At 43.2% G+C, this 21,358-nt stretch overlaps 1 protein-coding gene across 6 annotated transcripts in view; it reads right to left on the reverse strand.

Annotated features, from left to right (window-relative positions):
- Ints9 (integrator complex subunit 9) overlaps positions 1-21,358 on the reverse strand; it is an 83,239-nt gene that overhangs the window by 46,080 nt on the left and 15,801 nt on the right. For 4 of the 6 annotated variants that reach the window (XM_050152271.1, XM_050152272.1, XM_050152269.1 and 1 more), the window contains 3 exons: positions 11,620-11,747; positions 5,161-5,221; positions 2,450-2,512 (listed from right to left, as the gene is read on the reverse strand). In XM_050152271.1, the coding sequence (XP_050008228.1) occupies positions 2,450-2,512; positions 5,161-5,221; positions 11,620-11,747 (252 nt within the window). Of the gene's footprint in view, positions 1-2,449; positions 2,513-5,160; positions 5,222-11,619; positions 11,748-19,579; positions 19,599-21,358 lie in introns of those variants that run through there. The other 2 variants (XM_050152270.1, XM_050152274.1) reach the window with 2 other exon arrangements.

The raw sequence follows: 21,358 nt of genomic DNA on the forward strand, positions 1-21,358 counted from the left end.
TAGACAGGGTTTCTCTGTGTAGCTTTGGAATCTGTCCTAGAACTTTGTAGACCAAGCTGGCCTTGAACTCACAGAGATCTGCCTGCCTCTGCCTCAGAGTACAGGGATTAAAGGTGTGCGCCACCACCGCCCAGCTTCCAAGCTTTGTTGTATCCCTCCGGTGACTGCACCCTGCGAGGTAGCACCCTGTGTGCTTTTCCAAGAACTCCTCTGCCTTCCCACCCAACAAGCCTCTGCACACAAGTGGAGGGCAGGACGGACTCAAGCAGGGACTGTGGGAAAAGTCAGCCCCTGCAGCTCACCGCTGGCAACTCTTTGTTAGAGAGGAGTTAACCCCCAGCCATGTGCATGTGCTAGACCCAAGATGAGCACAGCTGGGCCACCGCAGTGTGTGAGGTGGGAGAATGGGTTGTGGGGCTGTTGCTCAGAGAAGTAACAAAGATGCTGATGACACGAGCAAACGCTGAGAAGCAGTGAGCCATCTGGGATGTGGATATTTTCTGGGAGAGCGACAACAAAGCTGCCGGCGTCACCAGCATGTGTGTAAAGGACGAGAGTGTCTCACTGCCAGGACAATGGCATCCATGGTGCTGTGCAGCGGTTTCTCTAAGACAAATATTCCATCTCAGATGAGACGCAGAGTGTTGTCGAGGGAGGTCAAGCCTTCCATCCGGCAGAGAAGTTCATTAAAATCCAACAAGTAAACAACCCAAAGGTTCCAGGAAGGCCCTAAAACTGACCCGATTCCCCAAGCTTCCTCTTCCTCAAGTATATATAAGCAGGAAGGGCTGCCGAGAACACACTCAGACTAGCAGAGCTGCCTGAAAGAGGCTTAAACAAACTGAGCTCTCTAGAAGAGACACTCCTGGACTTGTTCTGCTACTTGTAAGTTGTGCAGTACGCTCCAGGTTTCTATCTTTTGTGAGCCATCATCCATGCTGGGGTGGGATTTTAGCAAAGTAACTGTCTTTGAGCCATTTCTTTCCTGTAAGTAACCCCAGGCGTATTCCTTAAAGTAATAGCAGTAAAATTCATTGTTTTGCCAAGTTGCGCTTTGATGGCTTTCTTTCCTTGGTCTATTATTGGTTCTCTATCTGAGGTGAACAGAGGTTTGTCCCCATCTCCTCAGGAGTAATGTCACACTATCTGTACAGCACATGGAAACAACAAACCTATGTAACACCCCACATCTATTAGCCTTAACACCACACTCTGCCCTGTATTTGCAAGACAACATCCTTAGCGGGGAGGTGGTTCTACTACCTGCTACTTCTAGAACCACTTTCAATAAGGGAAATTAAAACAGACCAGCAGAGGGACAAATACAGAAGAAAACCATAGGGTTGATTGTTAAAGCAACAGTGAAACTCAAAAGCAGACCCCTCCCCTCACATGGAAGGACACAAAAGGGAACCTGACTGTTCTCTTTAAAATAGACCAATCAGGCTGGAGAGATGGCTCAGAGGTTAAGAGCATTCATTGACTGCTCTTCCAGAGGTCCTGAGTTCAATTCTCAGCAACCACATGGTGGCTCACAACCATCTGTACTGAGATCTGGTTTCCTCTTTTGGCCTGCAGACAGAACACTTTATACAGAAATAAATAAATAAAATAGAACAGTCAGTCCACAGAGCCCAGAATCATGGAAAAATTTGCTGAGGAAAGTCAGAAGGAAAAAAAAAACTTATTCTTAATTTATGTATCTAAGATACATGATTACATAAACATTCCCCCCAATAATTTAATATTAAATTTATGCACATTTATGCACTGACATTCACATATTTACTTACATACTTTTAGTGGGATAAAAGATAATTTACCTTTAAAAGTGTTGTGTACAAGCATTGGTTGTCTACACTGCAGACAGGGTCACAGTCATGCAGTGGCTGCTGACTGTGATACACTGCATCACCCACGACACAGTGTAGGTCGGAGGGAAACAGATAGTTAAAGGAGTGCCATGGGTCTGTGATTGGTCTAGAGTTGGTGCCTCTCCCGTTTCTACCACATTCATATTTTCTCCAAGTCCTAACAGCAATACGGTTCTACCTTAAAACAATGATGATTTCCTTTTTAGTCACATAATCTTGCTTGAAAACTGATCTATGGCTTTTGAACTCTACTTATATGAAGAGCACAACCAAAGGTGCACTGTGAAATCTAAGTGTCCTACTGAGAAGTTCCGCACTCTGGGGCACTAATCCACAGGCCCCACATTCTTGACCATCAAGTCAAGGTTGCGACAGACAGTGCCACCTGTGTTCTGCCGAAATAAATGCAGCACCTGGGATATGGAACAGATGGGGAACCGCCCCACCGATTCTTAAGTGACAAATGCAGTAACTCGCGAGGGAGGGCTCAGGGTCATGACCCTTAACTATGTGTGCCTGACTTCAGTGCTGATTACAGGATGCTTTGCTTCCAACAAGAATCGCTTTCGTCTTACCTCAGGTAGGCAGAATTCAGGCACAGAATCCACAAACACATGACCTGAGCATTCTTTTAGCTCCTAAAAGAGACGGGGAGGAAAAATACTAAGAGACACTTAATAGACACAGGACCAAAAAAATTCAACCTCCACACCTAACTTGGAGGGTGGGAGGTTATTTTTAGACAAACTATTCCCTCTTTAGGCTCAGGCTGGCTAGGCGCCCGACTGAGGGTGGAAGCGCATCTTGGTGGCAGACTGAGGGTTTGAATGCACATTCCCCGATGTTTCTTTAAGAAGTTACGGAGAATGCATGCTCTGCTATCATTTGTAATCCAGTGATTTCCAAGAACTAGATACCAAATCAAAGCTCCCTGGGCCCTATCTAATATCTAAGAGACCAGAAATTAGAGAAGGAGTCATGGACCTTGTTTTTATGACAAGGACCTCTGGGGATTCTGCTGTCAGGTGAGCAGTCCAGTCCCAGAGAGATTACTTAGGAGCCTTTCTTCCACCTATCAAGAGCTGAAGGCAAGGGGCCTAGTAAGGAGGGAGGAGTCAAAGTGGGGGGCAGGGATCAAAGCTGCCACCACCACAAGTACTTACTGTCTGCTTCACAGAGTGTGGACTTACTAAGGAGCACAAACCAAACATATTTATTCAAAAGAAGAAAGCTTATGTCTTAAAAATGGGACCCTATAACTTCCTACCTCAAAGGCTACTGCCCAAAATTACAAGCACACCGAGTCTGGGGTCTCCCAAAGGCTGGCTGTGAGAAAAGAGTCCGAGAGCAGTAGCTTGGACAGGGTGGCAAACAGAAGGCATGGTGTCTGGAGATGGACATGCATGGTGCCACATTCCACTAGAGCAGCTCTGTTCACTCCCATGTGGCCACTCAGAAGCGAATCAAACTGTCCTGAGTCTACTGAGAAATGAGAGTAGATTCTAGAACCTCAACCTGCCAGTTTCCATGTTGGAGCAGCATCAGGAAAAACTCCCAGACGAGGTCACACAGATAAGAGTGGCTGAAACTATGCCAGCAGAGTACAGGGGACTGGAAAGGCCAGAGATGCGGGCTGGCCACTGACAGGTTGCCTGCCGTGCCCCCTGGAAAGCCACTGGTGGAGTTTCTGGATCATCAAGCACACGCCTATGATTTTACAATCAAACCAGTTAGGACTTGACAGTGAACTTCCCTCTCTTTGGAAAGTGAAATACATAACTTTAGTTCTACCATGCTTTTAAAAGTCACCCAACAGATATTTCTACATATCCACACAGATGTATCTAAATTTACCTCAATCTGAATTACTCTGTGTTGAGACAGGACGTCAACTACATTACTGTCCTTTGGAATTTTAAAGTCTTTATTGGGATCTTAAACACTTCTTCCCCATCAACGCGTTCTTGTGAGTACTGTTTAACTACCGAGGGGATGAGCCAAAAAAAAAAAAAAAAAAGAGAGAGATGAACAATCCTTAATTACAACAGAACAGCTAGCTAAAAACAAATGAGCAATTAATTATGTTTAATGGGGGAATTCCCAGCTCCTCCAAGATGAGGCTAAAACGGAGGTGTTAGAGAGGCAGGAAAGAAGGAAGCAAAGAGGTCTTTTTGTTTGTTTTGTTTCTGTTTGCTTGCTTTGTTTTGAGTTTTAAAAATCTTCTTTTGTGTGTGGGGTGCTACGAGGGTGAGGGGAGGTTATGGGGGGACCAGGAGGTGAATGGAATTAGGGTGCATGATGTGAAACTCCCAAAAAAGCAATAAAAAAGTAAAATTTGGAAGACAAAAAATGAGCCACACCAAGGGTGGTTTCAGTTTCAATTGCATGACCTTAAGAGGGCACTGTGATCTACCTCTTCACCAGTGGTGCACATCCTGAGATAAAGGCTCGCTGGAGACTCATTGTCATTCCGAACACTCCCGTTGTTGCTCTCTCTCACTCACCACTCCCTTGTAATGAAACACTCCCACGTACGCGTGCAAGTCATTTCACTGGCAATGCTCTGGAGCTTTTCTCGGGGATAATGATTTATGGCCAGCAGGAGACCCCGGCTGAAATCAGGCACACAGGCTCCTGAATGTCACATCGTTTCACAGTCAGCTATGAGGGAAATCGAGTTTCAAATCAGGCATCCGGGTTGCCCTAGAGTTTGGGGTGCAGCTACAGGAATTAATTCTGAAGAAAGCCCACGCGTCTGCAGCAGTGTCCATTATAAGCGGTAACTGTCTCACTCAGATGAATCATGGGAAAGATCTTTCTCATTCAGCTTTTTAATTTTGAAGCTCAGGCGAGGACGGATGATTTAGAGGACCACGGAGCGGTGCAGAGATGCTCTGCATGTTTTAATCTTCTACTGCTGCCTATGTCACAGTTTTAATTTTTTTAAGCATTGGGATCTCATTTAATAAGCTGACCAAACGCTGATAAGCATCACCTTTGAGACCCTAATTACAACTGCAGACAGTTTTCTTCCTTTGGTGATAAATTTGCAAAGTATTTAAGATTGTCACAGACACAAATGTGACCTGAGGCCAAACACAGAGAGTCTCTAAAGTTACTCAGAGACAGTAATTACCAAGTATAAGAGATCTTAACATGAATCGCAGGGTTTGGAACAGAACACACATGAAAACACAGTGAGTCCCGAGTCGTCAGCACGGCTCCAGCAGGACAGGACAGCTTTTCACTATGTTCAGGCAGGCTGCAGTTTGCCTTTTAGTCTTACCTTGTCCAAAAAAGCATTTCCATCTTTTAGAGACCAGCCAGGAAGATTAGACAGCCTGGGACTGCAAAACAAAAATTGAATTATCCTAAATACATTATAGCCTTCGGTGAAATCATGATGATTTAACATTCACCATACAATTAAACACAGTGAACAGTTACCAGCAGTGGTTCCTACCCAAAATAACAGAGAAGATGAGAACTAACCTGATGGAGGAAGGTCATTGGTTAATTATAATAAACCAACTGCTTGGCCTCATAGCTTAGAACATAGATGGGAGGAGTAAACAGAATAGAATTCTGGGCGGAAGAGGAAGTGAGGTCAGACTCTGCTCTGCTTCTAGAGAGACCCGACAGCTCTGCTCTCTGGAGCAGAGACGCCATGCTCAGCTCTCCCAGGCAACTCCAACCCAGAATGGACATGGGCTAGAATCTTCCTGGTAAGCGCACCTTGGGGTGCTTACACACATCATTAGAAATGGGCTAGTCCAGGTGTGAGAATTAGCCTGTAAGTGCTAGAGTTCATGGGCCAAGCAGTTCTTAAATGAATACAGTTTGTGTGTTGTTATTTCGGGCATGAGCTAGCCAAGCGGCCAGGGTGTTGGGGACGCAGCCCCACCGCTCTTATTTCAACACTAACCATGGTGTACTAAGCCTAAGAATCCATCTTAGAGCAGGCTATGGTGGTCCTCGCCTATCAGCCCAACAACTGTGAGGACGAAGCATGAGGACCTCAACTTTGAGAACAGCCTAGATTACACAGTGAAATCCTGTCTGAACAGAATAAAACAGCTGGGTATCATGGGATGTGCCTGTGATCACAGCACTCAGGAAGCTGTGGCAGCATAGGACTCAGAGGTCAGCCTAGTCTGGCGCAGTGTGATGCGATCTCAAAAACCCAAGGCTGGGAATATAGCTGGGTAAGAGAATATTGTCTTTCATGTGCACGACCCCGGGTTTACTCCCTAGCACCACCAAAACCAAAACAAACAAAGGGTGGTTATGTGGGAAAAGGGCAGTTTCGCACAGAACTGGGGAAAGTACAAGAGTTTATGCAGGAAAGGGAAGAGTGCAGATGAAATACTGAGAGCATTTAGAGCTTCCACTCACTAACGACCTTGGCTTTATCTTGTTTGTGTTCAACACCCACCAGGAGTGGAGGCAGAATGGGTGCCTTCGTAGACTGAGAAAGCAGATGTAGGTTTGGTGCTGGGCTGTGACTTCAGTTCTGACAAGTGGATTACATCACCTTGAACTCTACCTGTGATCCTATGTATACAGATATATAAAATAAGCATACAGGGGCTGGAGAGACAGCTTGGAAGTTCAGTGAGTACTGCTTTTTGCAGGACCCAGGTTTGGTTCCCAGCACCCACACCGGGCTTCTCAAAAACACCTGTAACTACATTTTCAGGTTATCTAGCGTCCTCTACTAGCCTCTGAGGGTACCTGGACATACATAAAAACTCATACACACACACCACACTAAAAGTAAATAAATAAATCTTAGAGTAAGTCTGCATACTAATGAGATAGATATGCTCATTTTGACCTTACAGACATCAGTGAATCTTTTCTGCAGGAATTAGATAGACATCTTCAACATTTTTCCAAGTTTATAAAAATTTTGATATTGTCATCATCAATGTTAAGAATACATTGCACAAGAATATATGATTTTTAAAAATGACAGAAGTAGGGTCATTTCAGCAGTTGTTGGGCATTCTATCCTAACTGCAAGCCAGAATTCATCTAACAATTTATGAAACTCAAGTCAGCAATTCAAACAGCAATGTAAAATTTTAAATTGTTGCTTATTTTGTGTGTGTGCCAGGGGTTGTATATGTATCATGGCATTTGTGTGGTCAAAGAATAACTTTCAGAAGTGGGTTCTCTCTTCCCCTGAGGAGGGTCTTGAGATCAAATCCAAGGCATCAGCTTTGGTAGCAAGTACCTTTATCCTCTGAACCATCCTACTGGTTCAGAAATAGCAATTTTTAAAACCAAACATTCTAACATAATACAATCTAAAGATACATCCAGCTTTGCTAACTTTACTAATGTGCTAATCTGTTACTTGCACACAGCAATGGCAAGCAATGGCAGGAAAACTGTCTTCGTTGTTTGTAATTAAACCATTATAAAAATGGAAAATCATGTATGTACAATGAAGCATTGCAGTTCAGGACATCAGTCACCTGGAGTGGAGATGACTAAGGCACTGTGGACTGGCACCGCAGAACATGAAGCCCGGCTGCCGTGTGGGCACGTGACACAACACAGGTGAGCGCAGGCAGAAGCTCCTGGATTCATCTGACTTTGAATTAACTCTTGGTCACTGTACATTCAGAAACCTACTGTTGCCAAACCTACTGCAGTCTTCACAGTCAATTGAGTAGGGCACCAATCTACAATTTAAGAAGCTGGGCACTGGGCACCCATGGCTTAAGTTTCCCTTAAGCCACTTTTATGGGAAACGAAGCCACTTTCCCTAAGAGTCATAAAGTGACTCTCTATCCTGGTGAATGGGTTCTAGAAGCTGAGACTAATTTCATGTACATTAAGAAGGCTGAAAAAAAAAAACAACCAAACAGACATGTACGAGCCAGCAAGAGGGCTTTGCATTAAAAGCACTTGCCAAGCAAACCTGAAACCTGAGTTTAAATCCCAGATTTCATGGTAGAAGGAGGGAACCAAGTTCTGAAAGGTGTTTCCTGACTTCCACATGTGCTGTGTGAAGGTATACACACACACACACACCCTACTCACATAATAACAAATTAAAAATCAAGCAACCATTTATTTCTAGTAATCTGACTTAGTTTTATATACTAGACACCTGAAAAATGTCAGCAATTTTGGAGAAAATACTAGAAAATGATGATTGGAGAACATATTATTATTGCATTTAACTATTTTAAAACCAGTTTTTGACACAAAGGATATCATTAATTTTTTTGTCAAGAAATCATATATACAAGATCTGTTTTTCTAATAATTGTTTATTTTGGAAAATATGCAAATTAGTTCCATAAGGAAATAACCTAAAGCCTTACATAACATTTACCTAGAAAAGGCAAGTTGAATATGATAGGCAATTTTTAAAAGTACATTTACAATTTTCTAGTATGAAATTTTTTACACTTTTAAATTCAGAGATAATATCAAAACAGGCATGGTATATTCACATATTTATCAAAAATATTTATTAATAGCTCATTACTCTACTCTGATCAAAGCCTAGAAGATAGGAAAGAGCATCAGCATTTGGTCCAGTGCTGTAGAAACCAAGGCTTTCACCCAGTCACTTAGGATCTTTATGTTAAGCACCCAGGCGGGTCCTCCCCCAAAGGCAGGCAAGACATTACACACCCATACAAACAGCCAGAGACAAGCTGCTCAGAGGATGAGGTGCCACAGTAGTACCAAGGGCCACAGAAGATGCCTAACAAGGACCAGTCTAGCCAGCATCAAAAGACTTCCCTAGGCATAGAGTTAAACTGAGGTCTGTAACACCAGGGGCTAGGTAGGTGTGGAGAACACAGGGAACGAGCAGGCATTTCCACCATGCTGGCAGCTACACTGAGCCCCACATGATCTCCCGGCCCTCATCCGGCTAGTGTCTTCTGCACATCCTTCTAGCACAGATACTGCCACCTTAGATGATCTGAGAGAGGACTTTCTGCTGTGCTGGCCAGGAGAAAGATAGAACCGAAGAGGGTGAAGAGCTGATGGTACAGTAAGAGAAACACAGACTGAGAGCTTAGACAAGTGCTAGGCAAGCCCTGGCTTGTATGTCTACAGGATGATTCTGGAAGGAGGGAATCTATGCCTTCTTATAAGAGGATAATAGTCCCAACCAGTATGAGTAACATCAAATACACCCACATTAAAAGACTATATAAAATAACTGGCCCGTATGTCTAAAATGTCAAGGTCATTGAAAATGACAGATTGAGAAACTTTTCCAGATTGAAGGAGACTCAAAACCAGACAACTGAATACACTGTGTGATCAACACAGGATGCCGTATCGCAAATTCTCCTTGTTTTTGTTATAAAGTACTTTATAATGAAAGCTGAATTGGGGAAATGGAGAAATACTAACAGGTACAGAGATAAGGACTAAAGATGGAAAGTCAGCCACCAGCAGTTCCTAGCATTGGGAGGTAGAGACAGGAGAGCTATGAGTTCAAGGCCTGCTTGGTCTCAGGAAGGAGTGCTTGACTAGCATTTACAAAGCTCCAAGTTTGATCCTCAGCACTACACAGACACAGACACACCCACCCCTGCCCCAAGTTTGCACTAAAGCAAAGATGCAATAATTTAACAATGACACTTTAATAATGAAAAGTCTCTGAGAAGGTAAGGCGGGATGGGCTCCAAAGAGGAGAGTGATTTACTCATAAAGCCAAATATTTACTGAGCTGCTATTACAGGCCAATAATTGGTCTAAGTGCTGGGAATGCAGAAAAAAAACAACACAAAATTCCCGTTCTTATAAAACATCTTCAGTGGAGAAGAAAGGTAATAACTGTGTGTCTAAGAAGTAATGCAATAGTCAGAGCTACAAAGACAAAGCAGGGTAAGGGGACAAGGGAGGGAGGATGGATGCACTTATTCTAGGCAAATGTAGCCCTAAGTCTCTGGCTGGAATGACAAGGCACTTTGTTTTTTTTTTTTTTTTTTTTTTTTTAAAACCATGTATTTGTGTAGTGTACCATGCATTCACGTGTGTGGAGGCCAGAGGCTGATAGCGTCTTCTTTGATCCCTTTCCACTTCACTTACTAGCCCAGAGCTCACTGATTCAGCTAGTCTAGCTGGCCTGCCGCCCCAGGGAGTCCCCCACTCTGTCTCCCCAGAACCAAGATGAAAAGCAAGTGGCCACGCCTGCCTGGCTTTGATGTGGGTGCTGGAGATACGAATCCCAGTCCTCAGAGTTGGACAGCAAGTGCTTTACTCAGTGAGCCATCTCCCTAGTCCCCAGTACACTTTTTAGGAAGAACTCCACGGACTGCTGGCCATTCCAGTATTACTTCCCTCTGAAGCGAGAATAAGGAAAAAAGTCAGAAGAGGATTTCCCTCCTCCCGGTCCTAAAGAGAACGAGCAGGAAGGACAACATGAAGCTGGTACTGTCTGACCAATTCTGGTTTTGGTAGTCAAGGGAATCCACAAGCCCCACAGAGCAGGCGTGGTCTCTTTAGAAGCCTTCATTGTATCTAAAGACAGTATCTGTCACAGAACTAGGTGCTTCTTCAAGTGCAGGCCGTCTCCAGCTATGCACTGGCTTTCTCTGCTGAAAGACTCCATGCTCTTTGAGGGTACAAAATCAGTTTTGTGATATCAGTATCCCTGGTCCCACATAGGGCAGATTTTTAATAAACATCAAAATAATGAATATTTTGTTCTTTATGGGGGAAAAAAGACAACAGTATCCGGCTCTATAAATAAGAAGTAATCTCCCAGCTATGTAAACACCATCTTCCGCCAGCCTTGGATAATACCTATATTCTAAAGTGCTGAGTGTTGTTATAAGTGAATCTCATCAACTTTGCATAAAATGTAATCTGAAATTATCTGTGACCTTGTCCTCATGGCTCTTTATTCTATCCTTTATCTCAGAAAAAGATCAATGGCAGATTATAATTTTTCTGGATGGTTCACGGGGTTATCATTGTGAATAATCACTGTAGTCGGTGCTGTCTTCAGGAAAGACTGAGATGAATGAGACGGTTTACTCAGTTCACTATTCTTTTAAGCTCTTAAATTCATTTCAGATAGCTTTTCCATCTCATCTCTGATACATGGTTATCATCTTTTTTGCTACTGTGAGCATATTTATTCTAAAAGTCACTTTTCTTATAAACTGCCCTGTCTAAGTAGAAACAAATGGAGAAACCAGCTTCTCAAAATCTTAGTTTAGTGTCCCCAATGCTGCATGTAGAGCCAAGGCAAACTAGGTGACTTAAGACTAGGACTTGGGAGATGGAGATACACACACACACACACACACACACACACACACACACACACACACACACGACCTAAAATGACTAACATGAAAACAATGCACAGAAAAGAAATGTCAGCATTTACTCTGTCAACCCCCTGAAAAGGCAGTTAAATGATCCTAAAACTCAATTCTGGAGCTCATCAGTTAGTCATTTATTACCTCTTACATGAATTAAGAAGACAGATGAAATATACATGACCTCAGTTGCACTGAGCAGTTTCAGAAACATTTTACAGAGGCCCAGAAGAAGTTAGAATAAAAGAGTCAGTCAATAAATCAATAGAGCACTTTCCACCAACACAACCGAAGGAAATTATTTGGACAGAAGTTTTAAGGGGACAAAGCAAATGCATGAGACAACACAAAGTACAAGTAATGTTCATACTAATGGACACCATTTTTCAGGAACTGAAGCTCATTTTATCTCAGAATGCATCAGCACATACCTTTGAACTAGAGGCAAAGGGAGGAAATTGAGGGTGGAAGTCATGTCCAGTCCGCAGTCCAACATAATAGTGGTAGATTTGAATTTAAGCACATTGCAAGGTAAAGTTGGATGCCCTGACAGGCAATACTGAAAAAGAAAAAAAAACCCAGTAAGTTACAGAAATAGCCTAGGAAGTGAAGCAAGCAAAAGCAGTCATCTTCTCCCGTAAGAACAGTTTGTGACTCAGCTAGCTTTCTATGTGACATCATTTTCTCTAATAAGAGCAGTGTGTGAGCTCAGCTAGCCTTCTATGTGACGTCATCTTCTCCCGTAAGAACAGTTTGTGACTCAGCTAGCCTTCTATGTGACGTCATCTTCTCCCAGAAGAACAGTGTGTGAGCTCAGCCAGCCTTCTATGTGACGTCATCTTCTCCCAGAAGGGCAGTGTGTGAGCTCAGCAAGCCTTCTATGTTATGTCATCTTCTTCCAGAAAAATAGTTTGATGTCATCTTCTCCCAGGACAGAGTGTGAGCTCAGCTAACTTCCTATCTGATGCCATCTTCTCCTGTAAGGACAGTGTGTGGGCTTGGCTACCCTTCTATATAATATCCTTTTTTCTTGTTGAATTCTCGCTACTTGCAAAATACTCAAAAGTCTCAGATCCTAACAATTTGCGATAGGTCACAGTTGTTCAAAGCAGAGGATTCCAATGATGCAGCCATGTACTTAACCACCTATGGGCTGACAGATCCCTACTGACCTATCTGCACCTAAGGTGCACACTGAAGCTGGAGTAAGTCCTCAAATTATGTTTGAGGTTTGGGTTTCTCCGTCTATAAAGAGGGGCTTTTCCGGAAGAGGAAACTGTTGTAGATTATATATCAGACAGGGGATTCACATCAGCAGTCTATATGGAACAGCAAAAATTAAACACCAGATAATTTAACTGATCAATAGGTTAATAAATTGAACAGAGATGGCTTAAAAAAAAAAAGAAATACAATGACCAATACACATTTGAAAGTGTCTTAGATATATTCAGCTATCCGGGAAATGCAAACTGAAACTGCTCTGGATTCTATCACACACGAGTCATGACTCTCATTAAGAAAGCAAGCAAGAAGAGTGGCGCCTGCCTGCAATGCCAGCACCTGGGGGGCAGAGGCGTGAGGAGCAACACAAATTTGAGGCCAGCCAGGCTTCTTATTATGATGACCCTATCTGGAAAGACAAAATAAAAGCCAAAACAAAGATGACAACAAGTGATGGCAATAGCGTGAGGAAGGAGGAGCCTTTACATGCTCCTGAGGGGGGGGGGGGGGCAGCGGGTACGGGTCGTCTGGAGAGCTCAGGAACTAAAAAGAGAACTACTGGAGGAGCCAGCCATTTCCCTCCTGGGCATACACTTTTTTTTTTTTTTTTTTTTGGTTTTTCAAGACAAGGTTTCTCTGTAGCTTTGGAGCCTGTCCTGGAACTAGCTCTTGTAGACCAGGCTGGCCTCAAACTCACAGAGATCCACCTGCCTCTGCCTCCCGAGTGCTGGGATTAAAGGCGTGCGCCCACCACCACCCGGCTTACACACCCGTTTTTATTGCTGCCCTATTCACAACAGCTGAAAAGCTAGAACAAACCTAAACATCCAGTAACAGATGAATGGCTAAAGAAAATGTGGTACAAATGTGCCATGATTTTTCTGCTGTAAAGTAGAAAGCACGGAATTTACAGGGAAATGGACAGCAGCAATGTTCTACTACTAACCTTTCAGCAAGCACCCAACCCTCCAGCCCAGCCAGTCACTACTCCACTGTAAATGAGCCCAAAAGAGCAGCTTGTAGCTTATATACCTGTTAGGTTAAAGACGAGTCAAAATAGGAACTTTAACTTTAGCCACAGACCTGAAGGCAAACTCATTATTTCAGCTAGCCACTACTTTCTAACCCAAAGCTAGCTAAAGCTAAAAGGTAAACTCACATAATAAAAACAGCTAGCTATCTCCTGCTTCAAACACCCCATGCTGGATTTTGGGTCACGCAGAACAACTTTAAATTGAAACAACAGATGGTTTCCTTCTCAGTAGGTCTAGGAAGGTGGAGCACGTGTTTTATGGCCATGGTCCTCATCATCCTGAGCAGAACAGTTTCATGCCACCCCAATAAATACTACAGTGCGTCCAAGACTTGGAGCAGCCAGTTTGTTCTCGTCCTAGTCAGCCTGCTTGGTCCACAAGGTGTCTTCTTACTTTTCTATCATGGCGACAAAACACCATGACCAAGGTAACTCACAAAAGGACGTGTTTACATTAGTATTTACAGTTTTGGGGGATTAGAGTCCATAATCATCATGGTGGGGGTGGGGGGCAGGGCAGCAAGCAGACAGGAGAGGCCCTACAGCATAGCTGAGAGCTCACATCTTAGGACACAACCAATAGGCAGCAGGAGCTAGCTGGGAATGGTGTGGGCTTTTGAAACCTCAAAGCCCTTCTCTGGTGACACACCTTCTCCAACAAGGCCACACCTCCTAATCCTTCTGAAACAGTTCCAAAAACTGGGACCAAGTATTCAAACATATGAGCTCATTCAAACCACACAATTTATTTCCTTACTTTCATTTCAATAAAAGCTTACTCTAACTTCTTTGGGTCTACTTCATTATTTGGAAAGGCACTCTAAGAGAGGCATCATTTATTTATTATGGTCATCAGAGGAGACAAAGGGCTAAATATGAGTGCAAAATATGTTTAGAGTACCTCCGAAAGGTGACAGACCCTCCCTGTTCCCATGTGCCTAATTTGGAGGGACAAGGAAACTGCAGGTTACAGCTTTGGAAGAGCCAACATATGGTGAGGTCCTCCCGTCTCCCAGGACCTCAGTCCTGTCTCCCAGAATGGATTGCTCACCACAGGTCACCTGCATGGAGAGATAGTGTGCTAGCCAAGGGTTTCTCCAACCAATAAAAGAGGTGTACCCTGTATCACCCAGAGATGACTGACACCCCCCCCCATGTTCATACAAGCCTCTAATGGGCTTTCTGATCACAGTGCAGCTAACCTATAGAAAGGATTTTAAAATCAAGCCACAAAAACCCAAGTCAGCAAGAGATTTCAATTTTGAAAATAGAAATATACCTATGTTACAAAAAAATCTTCAAAGATAGAGGAAAGAGAAGTATTAACATCATACTAGTCTACTTATGAGTATTTCCTTTTACTTTACGTAAAAGATGTAATTTTTGTGCATGAGTGGGAGGTACTGGAAAAATGGCTAAATGGTTAAGAAAACTGTCTGCTCAGGTTCCATTCCCAGCACCCACATGACAGCTCACAGTCATCCATAGCTCCAGGGAACTGGACACCCTCTTCTGGTATGCACATATTATACAGATATACATGTAGGCAAATATCTACACACACAAAATAAATTAAAACTTAAAAAGGTGTAATTCATTATAAAATTTGGGTATTGCTTTTAAAACTCATGATGACTGTTTTCCTTGTCTCGGTCACACGACACTTCATGGTTCATTGGCTAAGCTCATCAGGCAGTTATTCCCTTCTATTGAACACAACGGTCTGCACAGCACTAATTACAGACATAGTGTTGGAGGATTGTTCCCATATTGGACTGCTTCTTTCCTGCATTCTCAGAAGTGGTATTAACTAGGTCAAAAAGTATGAGCATTTTATGGCTCTTAAAATCTGCTGCCAAAATGCTTTCCATAACATGTTGTGCCTATTTACATTGCTGCTAACAACTCAGATTTGTTCTGCCCATACATTACAGTCTACACCATCTAGAGCCTACGGTCTCACCAAAAACATCCCTAGAACTGCAGCAGCTATCTAAAGGCAATTAAATGACCCCGACCAAGAAAGGCCAGCTATTTGCTAAGTAGTTTTAGTGTTGAGGCAGTCTGATCAAATTATGTAAGGCTGGGGTTTCGTCTAGCAGATTACCTCAACTCCAATCTCGCTCAATCTCATTCTTAATGTGTGATTTCCTGAGGACTAAGTTCCTTCATCTATCGCAGAACTTCAAGAACCAAGGGAGTGGACGGTGTACCTGTTGCACTCATTCCTAGTTGCCCTAGCTACGGCAGTATTAAAAGGTGGTGGTGGGGAACCTGCTTCTAGCCGCGCTTACTAGCGCCTTCAACACTTGCAAATATCCAAAGACTAGGTAGTCTTACTGGTTTACGATTTTAAAATACAAAAAGATTCAAGACTTTCCTGACTATTTGGAATCAAAACAAAATAAAACCGTCAGTCACTCTCCCTGTGAGTACTGCATCCATCTCGTTCTTTGTACTTCTCTTTCTGGAACACCCACTAGTAGAGCACACGCTGCAACCTTTCATTTTACCCGTGTCCCTCACAACTCAACCGTTTTCATTTTCATTCCCCTACGGCACACGTTGTCTTTTCCTCAGATTTCTTCTGTTAATTTTAGTGTTATCCAATCAGCTGTTAACCAATGAGCTAAACGGATAATGTTCACATCCTCCCCTTGGGCTGTAAGTGTCCTTCTCAGTGACCACTGTCTCACTTCTACACCCTTCAGTCTGTGTACATCGTGGTCTTTCAGTCTTTTTAGAGGTTTGATCCATCCACAACTAACATTAACATTAGTTTCAGCGTCTCCTCTGTGCGCCTGACTGTCTGAAATTCCTGGGAATCCTGCGATGTATGCTGGTTCTAACTTGAGAAAGACTTCTTACTGTCTTAAGCATTTTGATAGTGAGTTCAATTGGCGGAGCTTTATCTACAGGAGTTCAGTAAGAATGGGCCAGGGCAGGTCACTGTTTTGAGAACAATTTCCATATTGATTTCTTGGCTTGAATATCTGCACCACATATGAGAACATCCAAACCAGACTTTCTTTGCTCTCAAAGCACTGGTCCAAATCCTCATAAGACAACGTCCCTCAACGGCTCCAAGAGTAAGTGAACCAGTAGTCTTTTTGTTGTAACCCCAGGAGGTCTCTGTTACTAGTTTTAAAACACATGCTTGGAATATTATATCTACTAACAAGATTAAATCCCGTTAGGACCTTCAGTGTCAGCAAATACAATGCTTTCAAACTGACCAACTAGGTAGCTTTACCTCCTCATCCCCAAGATAACCTCACAAAAGTCTTCCAGAATGCTAACTGGCTTTGGGGAAGTTTGTCACTTGAAAATGAATGAAGCACAAAGAATCACATGGTCTCTTTTCTCCTAGTCTTGCTGAAAGTTTTGTTTGGTATGCAGTTATTATGACCGAGTGCTTGTTAGGTAGCAGACGCCCTACAAATAATTTACATTTAACCCCTTCAATCCTCCTTACAATGTTCTCAGTGGGAAATAGTTTCCTAATATACAGTGAAGACAATGAAGCAAGGGCCTGAAGTGTGCAGTAGGGAGCTGGGCAGAACTTGAGCTCTAGAGTCAGACACTGAGCCAACACAGAGTCCATTCTCTGCTTTTGGTGACAAAGACCAAAAGATCAAAGTCTTTTAAACAGTGGATGCCCTAAAAAAAAGTCTTACTTTGAGTGGGCAAAGATGCTGGGTTGGGAAGTTAGGAAGAAGTGGATTAGTGAAGTAGCAGGGGACAAAACAGAGGAAGCAGATTAATCTGATTTGAAATACGTTGTGTATATGTATGAAAATGTCATGATGAATCCATCATGTATACTTAATACATGCTAACCAAAAAAGAAAACCACAACAAAAACCCCAAAACTAAATTCTTTGGTGTGGTGGCACCTGCAATCTAAGCACTGGCGAGATTGAGATGGCAGGACCCCAAGTTCAAAGGCGTGGGCTACAATCGTGTTTTATGCCAATCTGGGCTTCACCAAGACCCTGAACCAATTAACCACCCACCTCTTACAATTCACTAAGGTACAAACAACACAAAAGTAGAAACAAATATTTGAACAGACATTCACTGAAGATGACACCGCTGTAAATAAACAGTAATCCTTAGAAAGAAACAGCTGCACCGGTATTAGAAAGGGCAACGTTGAAAAGACCCAGTGCTGGCCAGAATGCAGGGCAACAACTGGAACTCCAACACACCTCCACAGTACTGCTGACTCAGCTCACCCCTTCTGGCTGTATGGAAGTCAGCTTACCTATTCAGAGTGATGGATATCTGGCTTGCACTTAAGTGCACCGTGGCGGAGAGAAGTCTACACATTTTGTGTGATGATGAACAATGCAGCTGGACATGTTTACCTACAAGTTTCCAAAGCAGCACGCGTCTTCATATAATGCCTCTATGGGAAATAGGTAAGGATTGTTGGGTGATTGATAAATCCATGTTTAGCTTTCTAAACTATCTTCCAAAGTGAGATATTATTTTTGGCTTTAAAAAAAAAACCAAGTCAGTTTTTATTGCTGGGCCGTGTATCACAGATCCAGTATTGTGTGTGACCTGGGCGTCTCTAAAGTGGTGTTACCCTGAGTAGAAGCTGAAAATCTTTAGGTTTCAAATTTCTCAGTGGACAAGTGAGATTTAACTAACTCATTTCTCAGCTGTCTTTTAACACGAAGGTGCTGCTTTTTATTATTCTATCGATGTACTTACACAATGAACAAGCTGGGAGGAAGTACATTTCTTTTGCCTAATTTTTTAAAAGAGGAACTTAGTTCTGCAGGCCTAATAAGCTTTTCTCCACTCCAACAATGCCCCAGTCACGGCCCTCAGGAACGGCAGTTCACGAGGAGACGCTCTATGCCCTAACAAGGGTGCACTGGATTCTTGCTGTAGCAGGGAAAGGGGGAGGGCATCCTCTTTTAGGAACCCTTGCCTTATTTCTCGCCATCCTGAGCCACTGAGTCAAATGCACTGAATCTGTAACTACTACTACTACCCCTACTAAGATTGTTTGGGGGTCAGACCCTCTAACAGCCACAGATTTCTTTAAATATATAGCAACTTATTTGTTAATCTTTTATTTTTTTTTCCTCCACTTTTTAGCTTGATTCTATCTTGTAGGAATGCTGTTAAAGGTGCCAATCATGTTCACGGTCAAACTAACTACACAGCTGGGTAGGATAAGAGGGCTAATTTTCCACTTGTCTAGAAAGTCTGCAGCATGTGTGTAAAGTCTGCGGCACTCACGGGAAAGGCACTTTAAGGCTGGAGGGTGAGTAGGCACCACACAGAGCCGAGTAACTGACACCCAGGGCTCGCACTCCCTGGACCCTAGTCCTGTGCTTGAGGTTCCAAGAAAGCAAGTCCAAATGCAGGGGGAAGTTGTATAAAGCAAGGCCCTGGCCAATGGAAGCTCAGAAGAGGGTGAAAGCGCTCACAGTGCACAATTATGGCCGAGGGAAGTACAAGAGGTCAGGGTTGGCTGAGGATTGTAGGCTGCCTGGCACCAGCAAGTGATATATGTGAAGAAGTAGTTAGAGCAGATGAGAAAAGTTCACAGACCTATTTATGTGACTGTTGATGTAAAAGGAAGCAAAGTACCCACTCCCCCATCTCTAGCTCTTAAATAATCCCCCATCCTACACACCTGTTTATTTCCACTTTTCCCCTCCCACTTGTCTCACTGATATAACCTAGAAGACAATGCTTCATTCAATAAACTATCTTAATTTGTGGAGAAAAAAATATCAAAATGTGGTCAATGCTAAAGCTTTCCAAACTTAAGATAAGCACACTAAAAATGCATGACTGACTGCTGGCTGCTTCTTCCTCAAGAGGAGGACGACTCTTCCCGTTTCTTTTTGCCATGTGAGCACTGTGGTTTCTACAGTAAGGAAGACAGAACTCACAGCTTCAAAGGATGCAGCCTGCGGGTTGAGGACAACAGTTACGTATGGTTGATTTGGACACTGGATGCCAGGCTTCTACCACTTTTCACAGGTACAATACTGTATTTCTGTGACACAAAAATGATCTCTGAGCAAATCCTTGCTATTTGAGCACAAAGCAAAACAACCAACAAAACAAAACAAAAACCCCAATGAAACACTTGAAGATGGCACCTCAGCATCATCCATCCACCAGGCACCCTCTCGTCTGCCTCCTGACCACTCCTCTTTAACATGAGCCAGCTTTCGTTGTTGGTTTGTCTGTAAAGAAGGAAAAAGAGCAGGCATGGAGGTCTGTGCCTGTAAGTCATGCACTCAGCTGAAGCAGACTGCTGTGACTGAGGCCAGCCTGGGCTCAAACAAACAAACAAAACAGTAGGCAAGATGGCTGATCAGGATGTCCCTCAGGCTGAATCTCTTGACTGATTCACACTTTAGGAGACTCACACAGAGCCTGCAAGTCCACTGCACTCCAGGATATCAAAGTGTTGGTTACTGATTACAAAGGACTACAGTGATTCTTATTTCTTTATATTTTTCAACTGTATCCTGAAAACACTTTTTTACAGTAGTGTAACTGATCTTATAATAGGGTTATTTTTATTTTCACAAAAGCCCTTAAAATTTACATGTGAGGGGCTGGAGAGATGATGCAGTGGTTAACAGCATTGGCTGCTCTTGTAGAGGACCTGCATTCAGTTCCCAACACCCATCTGGCAGCTCACAATTATCTGTAACTTCAGTGCCAGGAGATCCAATGGCCTTTTCTGACCTTCCTGTGAACCAGGCAGGCATGTGGTGTACATACATACACACAGACAAAACACAGACACATACAAAAAAATAAATTAAAAAAAATTACATGCTAAAGAAATGTTTTCTTTTGATTCTTCCCTCAGAAGAAAAGCTTAGTTCAGTAGGTTTCTCTGGACAGGGTCTCAGCAGCTGGCCCAACAGAGAAACCATTTCACCAGGTTGAATTTCTCGGGGGTGCCTAGGGAATCCAATACGAAGACAGCAGTTGCAAAAGTGGCATGCCAGTCCTCTGTAGAGCTGCAAGGTGTGGCAGGGGACCTTAGGCTTGGTGTGGCTCAAGCCAATATTACCAGTTCCATACTTTAAAACTTTCAGGGCAATATTATGCTGAGTAGAGGAAGGTAGACACAAATGGGGCATATGGTATAGTTCCACTTAAATGAAGCTTAAGAGAAAGCAAACACAGAACTGATATAAACCAGAATAGGGAAAGCTGGGGTTGTGCGGTGGGGGAGAGACAAGTCTGACAGAAATGGCTTCTACTGTAGTCTAATTTGCATGCACAGGTGCATACATAGGTTACAAACTCATCCCACTGTACGTAGGATTGAAATTGGTGCTAGTTCTACTATGTGAACTTTTAAAGCTAAAACCAGTGGAGTGTGGTGGCACTTGCCTGTAATTGCAAACCTAAGGTGGCCGAGTACAAGGGACAAAGCCAGGCTTGTCTACATAGTGAGTCCAAGGTCAGTGTGGGATCCCCATCAAAAAACTGTGTCACAAAACATAACCAGGAGCCAAGGAGCATGGTTCAGTGGGTAAAGGTACTTGCCATACAAGGCTGGCAACCTGAGCGAGTTCTATTTCTGAAACCCACAAAAGGTGGAAGGATGTAGCACCAATTCTAATTGTTCTTAATAAAAACCTGGAGTCAGGTATTAGGGAGTGAAAGCTGAGAGATCAGAGAAGCAGAGCAGCCAGTCACTAAAGAAACCTTACCTCTACTGGTGCTCAGACTAAAGGGGCGATTATCCTCAGACTGCATCTGAGCTCCTGTCTCCTCCCACCTTATATTCTCTCTCTCTCCTCAGCTGTATTCCTTCCTGTCTCCACCTTCCTAGTACCGGGATTAAAGGTGTGAGCCACCACCGCCTGGCCTCTAGTGGCTTAGCTCTGTACTCTAATCTTCAGGCAAGT

This window comes from Alexandromys fortis, unplaced genomic scaffold (genome assembly GCF_014885135.2).
Source record: "Alexandromys fortis isolate MF-2015 unplaced genomic scaffold, M_Fortis_MF-2015_v1.1 scaffold_75, whole genome shotgun sequence".
NCBI classification, from domain to species: domain Eukaryota; kingdom Metazoa; phylum Chordata; class Mammalia; order Rodentia; family Cricetidae; genus Alexandromys; species Alexandromys fortis.